Below are 21,529 nucleotides of genomic sequence, written 5' to 3' on the forward strand. Positions count from 1 at the left end.
ATAACAGGACGTAACAGGAAGGCATTTGGCTGAGCAACGGAGGTTAATATGCTCTATATTTTGTCCAAATGATGTCTATCATCGTTGCACTCGGAGAAAAACAGAATGTTTAATTTGTCCTGCGTTTCTTCTACGGCTGCAAACGGGATTCACTCACAGTTAACCAAATATTTCTTTATTAGGGCAGGGCAGGCATATTTCTGGCTATTAAATTATTTCTAAACCAGTCTGCTAACGTCTGTAGTGAAGTCTGAAAATACAAATTAAAGTCGCGTGATCCCAGGTCGAAGCACTGCCCACTGTATATAGTTTAAAAGTTAAATGTAGATAGTGTAATGGATGTTGATAGACAGAAAGTTGAATGGATGTAGATAGGCAGATTGTTTAATGGATGTTGATGGATAGTTTAATGGGTGGATGAGTGAATGGTTTGAAGAGGATGAATGGATAGAAAGTTGGATGGAATGTGCCTTATATCCTTGTAGAATGGAGAGACACAGAGAGAGTTGGCCTAGTTCAACAGAAAGCAGTTGATACAGGTGCAATCAGTTTAACTGGCTGGTTGCAGCTGGAAGTTGATACAGGTGCAAAGTTAATTAGCCCATTGTGATGTCATCAGCCTAATGTTAAGTCTATGGGGAAATTTTGAGTAGTTTTTAATTAATAGTTTAAAAAGTATAAAAGTTACAAAGTTGAAAAATACAAAGCCCAGATGTCCTAAGTAAGACCTACGTAACATAGTTTGAATGAAGTTTCTACGTTAAACGGTTGAAGCTGCATTAACTGCGTTAGAAGAAGAAGAAGAAGAAGTCTAGGAAGAACAGTACAGTGCATTTTCATGCACTGTAATAACGTAGGCAACACCCAGGTAACATGTTGTCCAGGCTATCTGAAACAAGGGGTTGCCTTGCCTCTCATCTACAATAACTGGTTACCTTGGGCTGCTACAGTCGTCAGTGCACTGTGCACAGTAGGCCTATGCTACTCTTTGTGGTTGATCAACTAAAAATAAAAGATTTATTTGGTGATGACGTTATTGTAGGCCTAGTAGACCTAAATTCTGAGAAATTAAATGGTACGAGAAACGATCTACATAGCGCGCCAGACCGCAATGTCTTCAAGGGTTGAATGAAGGGAGTTTGCAAAAATTTGTGTATTTTTCAAGTCAATAAACATTCTTAATTTTCGAATGTCTTTGTCAGGGAACATCTGACTTTTAAAAACCATAGGCCTGGTAGTCGCTCAGACAAGGAGTTATAAGATAAAGGAAATACCATTTTTGTCACCTAATGCAGTTCAGTGAATTAGCAAGATACCATCAGAAGCCAACAATCATAAAGCACAGTGCGCGTGCGCTCTCTCCCCTGCGCATGAAGCTGTCTGCGTGTTGTAGGCTAGATTTGCGTGAGTTCTTTCTATCTGCTTTACTTTTGTGAGTTGCGACCACCTAGGCTATGTTATAGACGTTCTATGAGGTACCAGTGTTTAGCTGTGTCACAAAACAATAAGCTTTGTCAGACTACTTTTAAAATGATATTCAGGGCTATATACATTTTAAACATTCGGGGCTGAAGACCCGACAAAGCCTTGTGTTAATTCTTCAGGTGGAAAGTGTCAGGAATTTTCTTACGTGAGACGCTCTCATTGGTGGTTAGTATATGGAGTAGGGAATTGACAGCAACATATCCAATCACATTATGAGAGATGCTGAATTTAACATAAACTGCGATGTTTGATTTTAAATGAATGTAAATTTAGCCAGGACTGTAAGCTGGCACACGTGGATGCTCGATGTTTTCAGTGGGTGCCCGAGAGACGGAGCACCCACGGTATCGGCGCCTATGACAAGCGTATCTCGCGGTTGCATCCATTACAAACAAACATGCAATGTGAACGTCTGGGATTGGGGAGAGCACTAAATGCTCTTCTGAATAAGCACAAAGTCAAGCCTTTAAATGAAAAACACTCTTTAATAATCAAAAAAATAAACGCTAATGAAGTAAACTTGTGACCATCAAAAATAGTTTATCGCCTGTAACTGGTGATAACAGGACGTAACAGGAAGGCAACGGAGGTTAATATGCTCTATATTTTGTCCAAATGATGTCTGTCTATCATCGATGTCTGTCTATCATCGTTGCACTCTAAACCAGAATGTTTAATTTGTCCTGCGTTTCTTCTACGGCTGCAAACGGGATTCACTCGCCGTTAACCAAATATTTCTTTATTAGGGCAGGGCAGGCATATTTCTGGCTATTAAATTATTTCTAAACCAGTCTGCTAAAGTCTGTAGTGAAGTCTGTGTAGGGTTTTCAATCTCCATTTCTTTTTACGAGACACCCTGCTCACTTGAGACCTCTGCCGGTCGTTGCAGCGTCACTGGAAAAATACAAATTAAAGTCGCGTGATGCCACGTGATCCCACGTGATCCCGCGCGCGGACCGTGACTGAAGCTGGCCAAGTCGAAGCACTGCCCACTGTAACAATGCACTGATAGTTTTTTTTTTTTTTTTCAGACAGAGCATGAGTATAGATAGATAGATAGATAGATAGATAGATAGATATATAGATACTTTATTGATCCCCAAGGGGAAATTCAAGGTCTCAGTAGCATACAGACATCACACACAACATGCACTTACAGCAGGAGAGGAAATATCAAGTATGTTATAAGTATATACATATAACAAAACTCCATTGTACAATAGAGACAGTAGAAGATAAGAAAACTAAAAAACTAAATACATTTTTGTACTCATTGATACCAAATACATAGACAATATTTCTTCCAAAAAATAACTATTAAGATAGCATATAAATGCAATGAATTGGGACACTCTTAAGTGGTTGTTACAGCAAGCCTAAAACTAAATAGTAATGAGTGTCAATTTTTTTTATAATAAGTGGTTTTAAACAAAAAATAAAGAAAACTTTCTGTGTTAAACATGCCTCCTTTCTGGCACTGTCTGCACCTTTTAATTTGACATTTCAAATTAGATTTATCTACTAAGACACCCCATTTTATTTTTTTCATTTACTTCTTCTCACCTTATGATGTGAAGTGGAGACCTACACCAGCTACACTAACACACCAAATAGGCTACATAAACTGAAGTTTACCACCTGCATAGGTGAGCTATAGTTTCAACGGAGGTATTAGGCTGCGTAGATTCAACGCAGATCCATACATTTTGCTAGGTAAGGTAGGCTTTTCAAGAGTAGTGTGTACACTACTATGCTTTAGGGGTAGCAGTGTAATTAAGTGCTATTGGTGCGTGGTATTGGTGCATCCCTAGCACTCTCATTTGTTTATTGATTACCGATTGCAACTGGTTCAAAATGCAGCAGCTCACCTCTTAACTGGTACCCGTAAGAGAGGACACATCTCTACCATCTTAGTTTCCCTTCCCAAAACCAAATTTAAATGTAGAGGAGACCGTGCTTTTGCTGCTACTCGCTAGCGCCCCCTTACGCCCCCTTAGATGACTGATCCCGTGGTGGGCATATACTTTCAGCTACACACACCAAATTTGGTAGGTGTTTGTATCTCCCCAAGATGAACAACTTTCGTATGTACAATTCATTAGCCACGCCCAACAGGAAGTGAGGTATTTGGGATTTTGTGCAGACTAATATGTGATGAATCATGATGCCAAAGGAGGTGCTTCCCATGGGTGAAAACGCATGAAATTTGGCACACACATCAAGTGATACAGTGAATAGACAGGGATACCCGGGACCCGGCCTTGCGCACCGAGAGGTGCGAAGCCCTATTGTTTTTGAAAGGATTATTATTATTATTATTATTATTAGGGCCCGAGCACCCGAAGGGTGCAAGGCCCTATTTTTTTTGTAAGGATTATTATTATTCATTATTGTTATTCTACTTTTTTGCTTTCCTGTTTTTGAGGTGGTTAACATGGTCGGAAACGCTTGAAATTTGGCACACACGTCAGGTGTCACGCATCGCAGTTAGGTACAAGAGCTTGACCCCGGGCGTGGACCAGGGACTCGCTAGCGCCCCCTTAGGTGACTGATCCCGTGGTTGGCAAATATTTAGAGGTGGTTAACATAATCGAAAAGTCTTGAAATTTGGCACACACATCAGGTGTCACACAAAGCAGCTAGGTAAAAAAGCTTGGCCCCGGGTATGGCCCATAGACTCGCTGGCGCCCCCTTACGCCCCCTTAGATGACAGATCCCGTGGTGGGCATATACTTTCAGTTACAAACACCAAATTTGGTAAGTGTGTGTATCTCCCCAAGATGAACAACTTTCGTATGTACAATGCATTAGCCACGCCCACAGGAAGTGAGGTAATTGAGAATTTGTGCGTTGTGGACATGATCGATCAATTTTAACATACTCCTCCTAGACGGTTGATCCGATTCATGTCAAAGTTGGTATACATGACGCCGAGATGTTCCTGATTCTAAATTGTGAAGCCTTTTTTTGATATGTTGTAATTTGACAAAATTGCGAAATTGTTAATTTTAATACCGTTCCACACAAACAATAAATGTGTCATAATTCACCATGCATGGCTTGAAATGTTTTAAATTTCACAGGTCATTAAAGACCATGTTAATGATAATATTCACATGCCCATAATGCATGTTTGGCATAGCGCCACCAACTGGCAACAGAAAGAATGGCAATTATGCTGATTTCACATGATCAATTTGAACATACTCCTCCTAGACGGTTTGTCAGATTCATTTGAAATTTGGCAAACATTATGCCAAGATGTCGCTGATGTTAAATTGTGAAGGGATTTTTGATATGTTATATATTTGATATGATTTTAATATCTCACCACATAAAGAGGAAATGTGTCATAAATCACAGTGCATTGAATGAATGGTCTGAAACTTCTCAGGTTAATAGATATCATGATTATGATGATATCCAGACACCCAATGGGCCTGCCTGGCATAGCGCCACCACCTGGCCAAGCAGGAAATGTGCCAGAAATGGACAATGCCTTAAGTGATTGATCTGAAACTTTATAAAATATTGGATATCATTATTGTGATGATATTCACATGCGTAAATTCACAGGCCTAGCATAGCGCCACCTTCTGGCCAAGCAGGAAATGTGCCAGAAATGCTCTATGCTTTGAATAAATGGTCTGAAACTTTTCAGGTTAATAGATATTAAGATTATGATGATATCCAGACACCCAATGGGCCTGCCTGGCATAGCGCCACCACCTGGTCAAGCAGTAAATGTGTCAGAAATGGACAATGCCTTAAGTGATTGATCTGAAAGTTTACAAACATTTTGGATATCATTATTGTGATGATATTCACATGTGTAATTTTCATGCCTAACATAGCGCCACCATCTGGCCAACCAAAAAGTGTATCAGAAATGTTCTTTGTTTAAAATGAATGGTCTGAAATTTCTCAGGTTAATATATATTATGATTATGATGACACCCAATGGGCCTGCCTTGCATTACGCCCCCACCTGGCCAAGCAAGTACATGTGGCAGAAAATAAAATACAAAAACAAATAGCACAAGCATTAAATATGTACATTTCACAAACGCACCACGTCGGTGCTTTGTTGGATTCCGACATGTCACGGGTTGCGGCCCGCAGGTGCTCGGGCCCGCCATTGCCGCTTGCGGCTATATTTATTATTATTATTTGTTCACCTTTTTGCTATTTTTGAGGTGGTTAGCATGGATGAAAAGTCTTGGAATTTGGCACACACATCTGGTATCACAATGGCTACACAGGCATAAAAGCTTGGCCCCGGGCGTGGCCCAGGGACTCAGTAGCGCCCCCTTAGGTGATTGATCCAGTGGTTGGCACATACTTTCAGCTAGACACACCAAATTTTGTAGGTGTGTGTATCTCCCCAAGATGAACAACTTTTGTATGTACAATGCATTAGCCACGCCCAACAGGAAGTGAGGTATTTGGGATTTTGTGCGGACTAAAATGTGATGAATTGTGATGCCAAAAGAGGTGCTTCCCATCGCTGAAAACGCATGAAATTTGGCACACACGTCAAGAGGTACCGTGAATACACAGGGGAAAAGCCTTGGCACCGGGCGTTGCCCAGGAACTCCATAGCGCCCCCTTATGTCACTGTGACTTGTGGTTGGCATATAGTTTTAGATACACACACCAAATTTGGTGGGTGTATGTAACTCCCAAAAACAATCAACTTTTGTATTAACATGCCATTAGCCACGCCCACAGGAAGTGAGGTAATTGAGATTTTGTGCGTTGTGGACATGATCAATTTTAACGTACTCCTCCTAGACGGTTGATCCGATTCATGTCAAAGTTGGTATACATGACGCTGAGATGTTCCTGATTATAAATTGTGAAGCTTTTTTTTGATATGTTGTAATTTGACGAAATGGCGAAATTATTAATTTTAATACCCTTCCACATAAACAATAAATGTGTCATAATTCACCATGCATGGCTTGAAATGTTTTAAATTTCACAGGTCATTGAAGACCATGTTAATGATAATATTCACATGCCCATAATGCATGTTTGGCATAGCGCCACCAACTGGCAACAGAAAGAATGACAATTATACTGATGTCACATGATCAATTTGAACATACTCCTCCTAGACGGTTTGTCAGATTCATTTGAAATTTGGCAAACATTATGCCAAGATGTCGCTGATGTTAAATTGTGAATGGATTTTTGAATGTTGTAATATATTTGATATGATTTTAATATCTCACCACATAAACAGGAAATGTGTCATAAATCACAGTGCATTGAATGAATGGTCTGAAACTTCTCAGGTTAATAGATATCATGATTATGATGATATCCAGACACCCAATGGGCCTGCCTGGCATAGCGCCACCACCTGGCCAAGCAGGAAATGTGCCAGAAATTGAAAATGCCTTAAGTGATTGATCTGAAACTTTATAAAATATTGGATATCATTATTGTGATGATATTCACATGTGTAATTCACAGGCCTAGCATAGCGCCACCATCTGGCCAAGCAGGAAATGTGCCAGAAATGCTCTATGCTTTGAATAAATGGTCTGAAACTTCTCAGGTTAATAGATATTATGATTATGATGATATCCAGACACCCAATGGGCCTGCTTGGCATAGCGCCACCACCTGGCCAACCAGGAAATGTGCCAGAAATGGACAATGCCTTAACTGATTAATCTGAAACTTTATAAAATATTGGATATTATTGTGATGATATTCATATGTGTAATTCACATGCCTAGCATAGCGCCACCATCTGGCCAAGCAGGAAATGTGCCAGAAATGTTCTATGTTTTGAATGAATGGTCTGAAAATTCTCAGGTTAATAGATATTATGATTATGATGATATCCAGACACCCAATGGGCCTGCCTGGTATAGCGCTACCACCTGGCCAAGCAGGAACATGTGCCAGAAATTGGCAATGCCTTTATTGATTGATCTGAAACTTTACAAAATATTAGATATCATTATTGTGACGATATTTACATGTGTAATTCACATGCCTAGCATAGTGCCACCATCTGGCCAAGCAGGAAATGTGCCAAAAATGTTCAAGGCTTTGATGGATTGATCTGAAAAAAATAGCACACGCATCAAATATGTACATTTCACAAACGGACAACATCGGGGCTTTGTTGGATTCCGAAATGTCACGGGTTACCGCCCGCAGGTGCTCGGGCCCGCCATTGCCGCTTGCGGCTATATTTCACTATTATTATTGTTATTCCACTTTTTTGCTTTCCTGTTTTTGAGGTGGTTAACATGGTCAAAAACTCTTGAAATTTGGCACACACGTCAGGTGTCACGCATCGCAGTTAGGTACAAGAGCTTGACCCCGGGCGTGGCCCAGGGACTCGCTAGCGCCCCCTTAGGTGACTGATCCCGTGGTTGGCAAATATTTTGAGGTGGTTAACATAATCGAAAAGTCTTGAAATTTGGCACACACATCAAGTGTCACACAAAGCAGCTAGGTAAAAAAGCTTGGCCCCGGGTATGGCCCAGAGACTCGCTAGCGCCCCCTTACGCCCTATTAGATGACTGATCCCGTGGTGGGCATATACTTTCAGCTACACACACCAAATTTGGTAGGTGTCTGTATCTCCCCAAGATGAAAAACTTTTGTATGTACAATGCATTAGCCACGCCCAACAGGAAGTGAGGTATTTGGGATTTTGTGCAGACTAATATGTGATGAAATATGTGATGAATCATGATGCCAAAAGAGGTGCTTCCCATGGGTGAAAACGCATGAAATTTAGCACACACATCAAGTGGTACAGTGAATAGACAGGGATAAAAGCTTGGCACCGGGCGTTGCCCAGGAACTCCATAGCGCCCCCTTACGTCACAGTGACTTGTGGTTGGCATATAGTTTTAGATACACACACCAAATTTGGTGGGTGTATGTAACTCCCAAAAACAAACAACTTTTGTATTAACATGCCATTAGCCACGCCCACAGGAAGTGAGGTAATTGAGATTTTGTGCGTTGTGGACATGATCAATTTTAACGTACTCCTCCTAGACGGTTGATCCGATTCATGTCAAAGTTGGTATACGTGATGCCGAGATGTTCCTGATTATAAATTGTGAAGTTTTTTTTTTGATATGTTGTAATTTGACGAAATGGCGAAATTATTAATTTTAATACCCTTCCACATAAACAATAAATGTGTCATAATTCACCATGCATGGCTTGAAATGTTTTAAATTTCACAGGTCATTGAAGACCATGTTAATGATAATATTCACATGCCCATAATGCATGTTTGGCATAGCGCCACCAACTGGCAACAGAAAGAATGACAATTATACTGATGTCATATGATCAATTTGAACAAACTCCTCCTAGACGGTTTGTCAGATTCATTTGAAATTTGGCAAATATTATGCCAAGATGTCGCTGATGTTAAATTGTGAAGGGATTTTTGATAAGTTATATATTTGATATGATTTTAATATCTCACCACATAAACAGGAAATGTGTCATAAATCACAGTGCATTGAATGAATGGTCTGAAACTTCTTAGGTTAATAGATATCATGTTTATAATGATATCCAGACACCCAATGGGCCTGCCTGGCATAGCGCCACCACCTGGCCAAGCAGGAAATGTGCCAGAAATGGACAATGCCTTAAGTGATTGATCTGAAACTTTATAACATATCAGATATCATTATTGTGATGATATTCACATTCGTAATTCACAGGCCTAGCATAGCGCCACCATCTGGCCAAGCAGGAAATGTGCCAGAAATGCTCTATGCTTTAAATAAATGGTCTGAAACTTCTCAGGTTAATAGATATTATGATTATGATAATATCTAGACACCCAATGGGCCTGTCTGGCATAGCGCCACCACCTGGTCAAGCAGGAAATGTGCCAGAAATGGACAATGCCTTAAGTGATTGATCTGAAAGTTTATAAAATATTGGATATCATTATTGTGATGATATTCACATGGGTAATTTCCATGCCTAACCATATGGCCAACCAAAAAGTGTATCAGAAATGTTCTTTGCTTAAAATGAATGGTCTGAAATTTCTCAGGTTAATATATATTATGATTATGATGACACCCAATGGGCCTGCCTTGCATTACGCCCCCTCCTGGCCAAGCGAGTAAATGTGGCAGAAAATAAAATACAAAAGCAAATAGCCCACGCATCAAATATGTACATTTCACACACGCACCACGTCGGTGCTTTGTTGGATTCCGACATGTCACGGGTTGAGGCCCGCAGGTGCTCGGGTCCGCCATTGCCGCTTGCGGCTATATTTATTATTATTATTATTGTTTTATACTATTATTTTACTTTTATTTTACAGTACTTTGATCAACTGTTGTTTTTTTTTAAATGTGCTAAATAAATAAATTGACATTGCATGTTACACCCTATACATCAATGATTAAATGTAGCTGCAAGCAGCAATGAAGGGACCAAGGAAATCAGCAGGCCAGGGTTGCCATGGTAACTTGATGCTATTACATCAGACATATGGCTGTAAGCACTCACAACAAAGATTGGCTGACAGATAAGGTCACATCCTGTTTGGCGGCTTTTCCACCGATTTTGTTTGTCTGTTATGTTTTTGAAAATAAAATATGCAACTGTCATTTTGTTAGGTTTGGTCTGAAGATAATATTTTTGTGTTCTGACAAAATCCAATATGGCGGGTGGACTGATTAGGTTGACGTCACGAGTTGCCATGTGTCAGCCTTGGGATCTTCCACACATTGTGTGTGTGTTTGTGTTTTATTCCCATATCTGTCAAACCGTTCATCCGATTGATTTCAAACTTGGCAAACGTGTCTTGCTACTGACACGATTGAATGCAGTGCCAAGTTTGACATTGTTTGGATAAGAAATGCAAAAGATATTGTTAAATATATTGGTAAAACTTCATGCCTTTTGGAAATCAGGTCACCTTTTACTCAGTTAGCCTTTCACATTTTGTTCCCCTGTAATGTTAAACTGCATCATCCATTTTTTATTGGACTTTGTGTGTCTATGCTCTGAATGTTGCTTTATACCCACAGCTCACTTCTGGCAGTCAACAAACTGCAGTCAATTGAAGTAATGGAAACCCTGGTCAAGGTGTCTGCTCCCATAGTCACAGCAGGGCAAACAGAGGAGGCAGGGTTGACTGTTGTCTTGGAGGATTGTTCTTCCTTCACAGGTGAGGATGAATTTTTCTTTCATATTCTTCTAACAGGTAATATGTCTTCACATTTTAATATTGGAAATGTGAAATTACTGTGAAATTACTTTGACTATGACTATGATTTTGGAAAGAAGTACACATAACTTTGAAAAAATATATAGATTTTTAAGTAAAATTAAATAATTTGTCTTAAGACTAGAAGAGTAGTTTAAGAAGAGTAGAGTAGAAACATTTGCATTTTTTTCCACCAGACACAAGCGCATGCCTGAAGCAGATGGAAATAGAAAGCATTCTACACTCTTCTCCAGCTCAGTCTGCAGCCACCAGCAGTAATACTCTAAGCAACCAGGTCAGTAATCATATGAAATAAATGGTGTTATGGGATTGTTTCCAACTTATAGTTAGGATGATAAGCAAAACAGTTGTGCATTTTATGACTAAAGCATGAAAGTTCCACTATATAATCTTCACCCTCTAAGGATTCATTTCAGACGTGGAGGCACTTCAGATCTGACCTCTTGGGCTAGATATTTGCTGTATAATATACACATATTTGAGGAGTAAAGTATTTTTACAAGTCATTCCAGAATTCTACTGCAAAGATCTAGAACTTACATTAACTGCCATTCAAACTGGTTGCTTGAGTTCAATATAACCAAAGATTCTATAGTTAACTAAGATGAATCATAAGACGATGGAACGAAATGGCACTAGTTCCGGACTCCTAAATAGGCGTGTCAAAACATAAACTTTTCTCTGAATAAGCAATAATAACATAATTTTGTATACTATTTTACAGTCATTGTTTGTGTGTGATGCCAATGAAACACTCTTTTGGACACGGAATGATTCATTTCATTTTGCCCCGTTAACCGAGCTAGCTAACGTTAGCACAGTAAACGGAAAGTGAATGGGAATGTTCGCTAGCTAGCTAGCAGCTAAGAACTTTGGTTAAACTTATATAAACAAACCTGAAATAACATATGTTCAGCAACTTTGTGGTAGTCTACTAGTTCTAGCAAAAATATGTTAGGTTAGTTTATCAACCATCTCTGAGTCTAGAGCCTCTGAGAACAGGTGGCTGTGCACCAGAGCTTTGAGGAGACGGTGACAGTTCACGAACAAAGCTATTTTTGTCTTTATTTGTTTCGTTGGAAAATACAATTTCAATGTCGGAATGTTAGGGAGACATGTGGCTTCTAGAAAATGGGTTCAAAACTTACATCGCTGAATGTAGGGCTAAGGGATTGGTCATATTCCGTGAAAATGTTCATTTCTCCCATAGGAATACATAGACACTGGACCTCCTGCTAGACTCCTAAATGGGCGTGACAGTTTCGAACCCCACGTCACAACGTGCCAGAATTTACCCTCTTATGAATCGTTTCGCTTTATCAACCGTCTCTGTTATAACCGTATCAAATGGAACCTTTAATTGGCAACATTCTAATCACATACAAATGTGATTTCTTTTTTCACCTTTAGGCCTATACTGCTGTTATACCTATAGATAGATAGATATATTTCTCTGACATTATAAGCAAACATTCCCATCACCCTTTGTTAACATAGTTAGCATAACTGCTAGCAAACATTAGAGCCATTCCAACTGTTAGTTATCGTCAACTATCTACCTAAATAATTTAACCATTTCAATTATCAACCTATTTAACTGTTCAGTCATTCCAACTATAGTAAACCTTATCTACCAAGCAAATAATTTAACCATATGAACTCATCATATTTTTGCATTTTCATGCATGCTAACAATGTTAAAATGTTAACTATGCTAACCATATGATTTAGCTAACCTAGCTAATCATTTTTATTAGTTATGATAACTATGCTAACTAGCATGCTAACATTATAACTATGCTAACCATGTGACTTAGCTAACTTCGCTAATCATTTTTAGCAGTTATGCTAACTATGTTAACTAGCATGCTAACTATGTTAACCATGTGACTTAGCTAACTTAGCTAATCCTTTTTAGCGGTTTTCTTAAAAATGCTAACTAGCATGCTAGCATGCTAACTATGCTAACCATGTTACTTAGCTATCCATGTTAACTAGCTACAGTGGGTAGGAGTGATAGTTGATGACAAGTAACAGTTACAATGGCTGAACAGTTAAAAAGTTCAGTAGTTTGAAGGGTTACATTGTTTTACAGTGAAATATTGTAGTATTGTAGTATTTTGAAACAGTTTTTTGCAGAGGAAGCAGTTGAACAGGATGTGTAGTCTTAATAGGGCCAGTTTGTATGCTTAAAGCCCGAGACTGCCAGTTGATGCAGGTGGCCCGAACACCTGCCATAGGATTCTAATTGCTTAACGGCCATATTGTGATGTCATAATCATAGTGTTAAGTCAATGGGGAAATTTTGAATAGTTTTTAATTAATAGTTTAAAAAGTATAAAAGTTACAAAGGTGAAAAATACAAAGCCCACATGTCATAAGTAAGACCTACGTAACATAGTTTGAATGAAGTTTCTACGTTAAACGGTTGAAGCTGCATTAAGTGCGTTAGAAGAAGAATAATAACTAGAAAAGCATTTCCTGAAGGAAATATAGTGCATGAAAATGCAAAAATATGATGAGTTCATATGGTTAAATTATTTGCTTGGTAGATAAGGTTTACTATAGTTGGACTGACTGAACAATTAAATAGGTTGATAATTGAAATGGTTAAATTTTTAGGCAGATAGTTGACGATAACTAACAGTTGGAATGGCTCCAATGTTTGCTAGTAGTTATGCTAACTATGTTAACAAAGATAATAATGCTAACCAAGTAACTATGCTAACTAGCATGTTAACAATGTTAACATGTTAACTATGCTAACTATATGACTTAGCTAACCTAGCTAATCATTTTTATTAGTTATGCTAACTATGCTAACTAGCATGCTAACAGGCTAATTATGCTAACCACGTGACTTAGCTAACTTAGCTAATCATTTTTAGTAGTTATGCTAACTATGCTAACTAGCATGCTAACATGCTAGCATGCTAACTATGCTAACCATGTGACTTAGCTAACTTAGCTAATCATTTTAGCAGTTTTGCTAAAAATGCTAACTAGCATGTTAGCATGCTAACTATGCTAACCATGTGACTTAGCTAACTTAGCTAATCATTTTTAGCAATTTTGCTAAAAATGCTAATTAGTATGCTAACATGCTAGCATGCTAACTATGCTAACCATGCTAACTAGCTACAGTGTGGTAGGAGTCATAGTTGATGACAAGTAACAGTTACAATGGCTAAACAGTTAAAAAGTTCAGTAGTTTAAAGGGTTAAATTGTTTAACAGTGAAATATTGTAGTGAGGACTTTTATTTTGAAACAGTTTTTGGCAGAGGAAGCAGTTGAACAGGATGTGTAGTCTTAATAGGGCCAGTTTGTATGCTTAAAGCCTGAGACTGGCAGTTGAGATCCAGGTGGCCTGAACACCTGCCATAGGATTCAAATGGTTAAATTATTTGCTAGGTAGATGAGGTTTAATATAGTTGGAATGACTGAACTAGGTAGATGAGGTTTAATATAGTTGGAATGACTGAACGGTTAAATAGGTGGATAGTGTAAAAGGTTAAATTATTTGCTAGGTAGATGAGATTTAATATAGTTGGAATGACTGAACTAGGTAGATGAGGTTTAATATAGTTGGACTGACTGAACAGTCAAATAGCTGGATAGTTTAAAAGGTTAGCCTGAGAAACTGATAGGGTGCAGGTGGCCTGGCCACCTGGCCTAGGATTCTAATTGCTTAACGGCAGTCTTAATAGAGCCATATTGTATGCTTAAAGCCTGAGACAGAGTATATAGTTTAAAAGTTAAATGTAGATAGTGTAATGGATGTTGATAGACAGAAAGTTGAATGGATGTTGATAGGCAGATTGTTTAATGGATGTTAATGGATAGTTTAATGGGTGGATGAGTGAATGGTTTGAAGAGGATGAATGGATAGAAAGTTGGATGAAATGTGTCTTATATCCTTGTAGAATGTAGAGACAGTTGAGAGAGAGAGTTGGTCTAGTTCAGTAGAAAGCAGTTGATACAGGTGCAATCAGTTGAACTGATTCTTTGATGGGGCCTAGATGAGCAGCTGGAACATGATACAGGTGCAAATCAAGTTAATTAGTCCATTGTGATGTCATAATCTAATGTTAAGTCTATGGGGATTTTATAAAAGTAAATAATTAATAGTTTAAAAAGTATAAAAGTTACAAAGATGAAAAATACAAAGCCTACATGTCCTAAATAAGACCTACGTAACATAGTTTGAATAAAGTTTATACGTTAAATGGTTGAAGCTGCATTAGCTGCGTTAGAAGAAGAACTAGAAAAGCATTTCCTGAAGGAAATACAGTGCATGAAAATGCAAAAAATATGATGTAAAATATCATACAGAGTAAAAACAAACTATATTGGTTGCTAGGTAGATGAGGTTTAATATAGTTGGAGTGACTGAACAGTTAAATAGGTGGATAGTTTATATGGTTAAATGATTTGCTTGCTAGATAAGGTTTAATATAGTTGGAATGATTGAACGGTTAAATAGGTGGATAATACTTAACTTAGTTAACTTAGCTAATGTTTTCATTTTTAGTAGTTATGCTAACTAGTATGTTAGCAATGCTAACATGCTAACTAAGTTAACCATGTGACTTAGCTAACCTAGCTAATCATTTTTAGCAGTTTTGCTAACTATGCTAACTAGCATGTTAACATGCTAACTATGCTAACCATGTGACTTAGCTAACTTAGCTAATAATTTTTAGCAGTTTTGCTAAAATGCTAACTAGCATGTTAACATGCTAGCATGCTAATTATGCTAACCATGTGACTTAGCTAACTTAGCTAATCATTTTTAGCAGTTTTGCTAAAAATGCTAACTAGCATGCTAACATGCTAGCATGCTAACATGCTAGCATGCTAACTATGCTAACCATGCTAACTAGCTACAGTGGGTAGGAGTCATAGTTGATGACAAGTAACAGTTACAATGGCTGAACAGTTAAAAAGTTCAGTAGTTTAAAGGGTTAAATTGTTTAACAGTGAAATATTGTAGTGAGGACTTTTATTTTGAAACAGTTTTTGGCAGAGGAAGCAGTTGGACAGGATGTGTAGTCTTAATAGGGCCAGTTTGTATGCTTAAAGCCTGAGACTGGCAGTTGATGCAGCTGGCCCGAACACCTGCCATAGGATTCTAATTGCTTAACGGCAGTCTTAATAGAGCCATATTGTATGCTTAAAGCCTGAGACAGAGTATATAGTTTAAAAGTTAAATGTAGATAGTGTAATGGATGTTGATAGACAGAAAGTTGAATGGATGTTGATAGGCAGATTGTTTAATGGATGTTGATGGATAGTTTAATGGGTGGATGAGTGAATGGTTTGAAGAGGATGAATGGATAGAAAGTTGGAGGAAATGTGTCTTATATCCTTGTAGAATGGAGAGACAGAGAGAGTTGGTCTAGTTCAGTAGAAAGCAGTTGATACAGGTGCAATTAGTTGAACTGATTCTTTGATGGGGCCTAGATGAGCAGCTGGAAGATGATACCAGGTGCAAATCAAGTTAATTAGTCCATTGTGATGTCATCAGCCCATGTTAAGTCTATGGGGAAATTTTGAGCAGTTTTTAATTAATAGTTTAAAAAGTATAAAAGTTACAAAGATGAAAAATACAAAGCCCACATGTCATAAGTAAGACCTACGCAACGCAGTTTGAATGAAGTTTCTACGTTAAACGGTTGAAGCTGCATTAACTGCGTTAGAAGAAGAAGAAGAAGAAGAAGAAGAAGCCTAGGAAGAACAGTAGAGTGCATTTTCATGCACTCTAATAAGAAGAAGAAGAAGCCTAGGAAGAACAGTAGAGTGCATTTTCATGCACTCTAATAATAAGAATAAGAAGACTTGGAAGAACAGTATAGTGCATTTTCATGCACTATAACTAGAGAATGTAATTCCAGGGAATTTGCTAACAAATGCTTAGGCCCTGTTGATGTGGACTTCGGTTTTCCTTAGTATGTTCTTAGCAGGGGTGGGTAGAGTACTGATAATTAGGGGTGTAAAGATTAACCGATACGTATCGGTATCCGTTTTTAACGTGTAAGATACGGCTACATCGATACGTGAAGCCCCGTATCGGAAAAAAACTGAAATGAATCGGTCGTTATATCGATTTACTTGTTATGAATCGGTTCACAACCTTTTCTGCTCGCTCAGACCCTCATTTACGTTCCAAGCAGCGCGTTCATCCCACTTCCGTTTTTGAAACTATACGTGGCACGGAATTGTGGGTAATGCAGTTCGTTTTTGGTTACATTCATTGCCCAAAGTTGTCAAATGACCTCATTACCCATCTACTGCAACTTAAGCATGTGACAACTTGCACTCGGTCGGCTTTTGTTTTTCGAAATCCAGCGCGAAATTAAACACTTATAGCGTTCCTAAACAGCAACGATAGTCTGTAGAGTAGCCTTACCTTTGATGAAGGGATTTCCTTAATGTTAAATAATAATTTGGCCCTTGCTGCTAAAACGATGCACAAATTATTAGCCAATGATTTTGTTCATATTCACTCAGACTTGTGGCATTATAGGTTTCTGCATTAGGTCTACTGTTGGAACAAAATAAGCCCAGAGAGTTCATTGATTTGTAGGCCTATTTTATTCTTGTAGGGTAGGCTATATGAGAAAAGGCCAAGAGTGTCTTAAGCACTGTTTTATTTTATTTCGGTATTGTCTTACCTCAACAAGGCTACAGCTCCATGAAAACAATCAGATATAACTCTATAAAATCTGTGAGGTCTATAAAAATGTATTTTTATGTTGTATTTGACTAAAATGTAGACTATTCTTTTTTCATTTCAATACAGTATATGAAACAAACCTCAGTTTAGATAATCATATTCACACATTTTTTGCCTAATTGACCATGACAATGATAATTGATAATATAAAATTAATGTGCACCTTGAGCAAATGATAAAAAATATTTCAGAATGCTTTCCATTCTTGAACTGCATCGAATTGCATCAAATCGCATCGCATCGAATCGTACTGAATCATTTTTTATAAACATGTATCATGTATCGAATCGTGCCCATGTATCTAGATGCGAATCGTATCGTCTTTTACATGAGAGATTCACACCCCTACTGATAATCTATACTCAAATAAAAGTACAATTACTCCCTTCAAAAATTACTTGAGTAAAAGTAAGTATTACCATCTGAGAAATCTACTCAAGTAAAAATAAAAAAGTACTCTGTTTCATTTACTTTTTATATTTTTGATGGCCCTTTAAAAGTAGGCCTATCCTTTACACCTGTTTGCTTTTCTCCTCCTTTGTAGGCTAATCATATAGGCAAACATATTTTAACAGCCCATTTAAAATATTTTTTATTTAATATACTTTAATATTAGGCCTATCTGACACACTTGTGTAGGCTATTTTTTCATAGCCAGAATAAGCATTAAGTGGCTACGGATTGAAAAGCAGTAATTTCAAATCCATTGCTAGCTGACTTCTGCTTTGCGTTGATAGAAGTCTGGTTATAACTTCACCACACAGGCAATGTAACCTAAAAACAATGGCTATATTATGGGTAGACCTATATTTAGGCTACATATAGCCTAGGGATATCCACTCGGACAGATCGACAGAGTATGGCTATCTGTTTTCTCAGTCGACCGTCTTTGTCATGTCCTGCAACATTGAGGCTACATAAATAAATGCTAGGTTTTTTCTAACTTGTGTGCTCGGTTTCCAGTGCATTTACTTTCCTTGTAAATTAATTTGTAGGCTTACTTTCCTTGTCCAAAGTGATTGTTCAACGATGCTGGCCAGAAATGAATATAGGCGAAAGTTTCCGTGTCATGTCATACTGCTCAGCTCATGTCTCACCAGAAGATGCAGCAGCTGGCAAGATGTCATTGCGTTAACTGAGCTGTATATACAGTGGGCATCGCTTTCAAATGACCACTTCAGTCGCGCATTACGAGGCGTGAAGCTGCGTGAAGCTTTAGTACCACTTTCAGCCACTGTGCGTCGCTCTGCCACTGTACATCGCTCTGCCTGCCGCCCCTTCAGGAGGCTACCATTAAACATAATTGTTGCCGAGAGTAATCCCAGCCTACGAATTCAATAACAAAATAAATCATGCATAATTAAACATTACCTCGATTTAGGCTACTTGGGTATGGCTTAAGGCTTGACTACACGGTGGTAACGAAAATCGAAATCGAAATTTGCTGTCTACATTATTGTCAGTGTTGGGCGTAACGCAACTACGCAAATCGAAACAGTGGTGTGATAATTGAGCCAGTAGAGAAATAACTGTTCAGAATTAATCTGTAGCCTTGGGTAGGCTTCTGCAGAAAACAATGTTGGCGATTTAATACTATCTAGCGACGTTTTTAACAGGCTACGCTATAGAGGCTTAGACAACTATGACCCACGTATTGGTTTCGTGAATTAATTTGCCCTACTTCTTGACTGCAATGTAGTCAATTGACTGCTTGACATGTCATTTTTATTTTTCTGTACAATAAACAAAGGCCTACATCTGCTTTCTGCCGCAGAATTACATTCATATTTGGAACTTACATAGTCCAATGCATCGTTACACTACGTCAGTGTTTCCCAAAACCATAGTAGCAACGAACGTTCGCAACCACTGTCGTAAAGTTATGTAGTGTAGAACTACACCTCTCGACCTGTGGTAGAATGCTAGTAGAAGCATAGTTCCGGGGATCTTCATGTCAAAGACGTCACTGACGCCAGTTATTATAATTATAAATATATTTAGGTTTCTAATTGATATTTACACTTCTAACCACCATACATCCATATTTTAAAATGCCCAAGGCAGAAAATACATAAATTAAAAATCAATTTGCAGCCATGTGCACGTAAGTAAAAGTCACACACCTGCAGATAATAATAAGGTGGTGCACACTTTTTGACGAGTCAGTTGAGAATATGTAGCCTTTGATTTTGATAATATGATCTGCACAAAAGATAAACTTAGGTAAACAACGATGTGAATATTGTTGTCAAAATCTTAACCCAGATTCGAACTCTTGGACAGGGGACTGATAACTCCTGCAACGGCGGCTGTCATCTGCCGGCCTTAACGCAATGCGCCACAGAATTATGTGCAGTTGCCCGTTCACATGCTACTAAACGTCATTAACCACCTTAGTCCAGACTACTGAAGTTTGGAAACTATCATGGTCCAAACTTACAAAGTACTATGTAAGTACGACAGTTTTGGGAAACAGTCGTAACTTACATGTTGGAACGATGCATCTTGTTAGTAAAAAGCTAACCTCCGTAGTTGTACGGGAAACGCACCCCAGATCAGCTTGTAGGCCATTAGCAATCTGTTTATTTTATTTTATGAAGCCTATACAGATCACTTGCCACATTCTCACTTTCAATAGACAGATGCAATAGCCATTGGTCAAGTATTGAGTATAAAGCAATTAAGATAGTAGCCTATACAAAAAGTACTTCATACTATCATAAAAATTTGTTAAAACGAATAGCATTTTGCAACTTGACAAAACACTGGATTAAATATCGTAGGCACAGGAGAAAACTTGTACATCCATTGGCCCGTGGGGAGATCACATGCCAGTTGCCTCTCCCTTCAGTGCTACTCTGTTGATGACTTTGTCCAGATGGTCTATGTATCTATTGTACGGAGCCCTCCGGGTGACATGGGGAAAAAGTAATGGGGAAAAGAAACATGAACAAGAAAAAAAAATGATGCACTTTTGCGGGATCTCATTGCGGGATCTCGCAAAGTTTTGCGAGATCTCGCAAAACTTTTTTTCTACTTTTGGAACTTGCTGGGCTTCCTACTTGACCCCAATAGGCCCACAAACCACTACCGCCAGATGGCAATAGTATCATGATACTATGATTGCTCTATCACTGTTGCGTGTTGTGGGTTTTCTGGACACATTACATAGGCCTATGACACGGGAGGGAGAGGGAGACACCTGCGTGCACTCAGGTAACATGTTGTCCAGGCTATCTGAAACAAGTGGTTGCCCTTCATCTACAACAACTGGTTACCTTGGGCTGCTACAGTCGTCAGTGCACTGTGCACAGTAGGCCTATGCTACTCTTTGTGGTTGATCAACTAAAAATAAAAGATGTATTTGGTGATGACGTTATTGTAGGCCTAGTAGACCTAAATTCTGAGAAATGAAATGGTACGAGAAACGATCTACATAGCGCACCAGACCGCGATGTCTTCAAGGGTTTACTTTTGCTTTACTTTGCTTTACTTTTGTGAGTTGCGACCACCTAGGCTATGTTATAGACGTTCTATGAGGTACCAGTGTTTAGCTGTGTCACAAAACAATAAGCTTGATCAGACTACTTTTAAAATGATATTCAGGGCTATATACATTTTAAACATTCGGGGCTGAAGACCCGACAAAGCCTTGCGTTAATTCTTCAGGTGGAAAGTGTCAGGAATTTTCATACGAGAGACTCTCTCATTGGTGGTTAGTATATGGAGTAGGGGATTGACCAGCAACATAGCCAATCACATTATGAGAGATGCTGAATTTAACATTAACTGCGATGTTTGATTTTAAATTAATGTAAATTTAGCCGGGACTGTAAGCTGGCACACGTGGGTGCTCTATGTTTTCCGTGGGTGCTCGAGCGACGGAGCACCCACGGTATCGGCGCCTATGACAAGCGTATCTCGCGGTTGCATCCATTACAAACAAACATGCAATGTGAACATCTGGGATTGGGGAGGGCACTAAATGCTCTACAGAATAAGGACGAAGTCAAGTCTTTAAATGAAAAACACTCTTTAATAATCAAAAAAATAA

The 21,529-nt window shown here is 38.5% G+C and overlaps 1 protein-coding gene across 1 annotated transcript in view; it reads left to right on the plus strand.

The window, feature by feature from the left end:
- The window catches only part of epb41l5 (erythrocyte membrane protein band 4.1 like 5), a 318,268-nt gene that overhangs the window by 218,148 nt on the left and 78,591 nt on the right, over positions 1–21,529 (plus strand). Inside the window, exons 17-18 of the mRNA XM_076264241.1 lie at positions 10,539–10,678; positions 10,915–11,012. Coding sequence (XP_076120356.1) covers positions 10,539–10,678; positions 10,915–11,012 — 238 coding nt within the window. The remainder of the gene's footprint in view (positions 1–10,538; positions 10,679–10,914; positions 11,013–21,529) is intronic.

This window comes from Alosa pseudoharengus, unplaced genomic scaffold, assembly GCF_046254945.1.
Source record: "Alosa pseudoharengus isolate Yale_2024_CS ecotype anadromous, Long Island Sound unplaced genomic scaffold, YU_APseudo_1.1 YU_APseudo_1.1_scf_3, whole genome shotgun sequence".
Classification (NCBI taxonomy): domain Eukaryota; kingdom Metazoa; phylum Chordata; class Actinopteri; order Clupeiformes; family Clupeidae; genus Alosa; species Alosa pseudoharengus.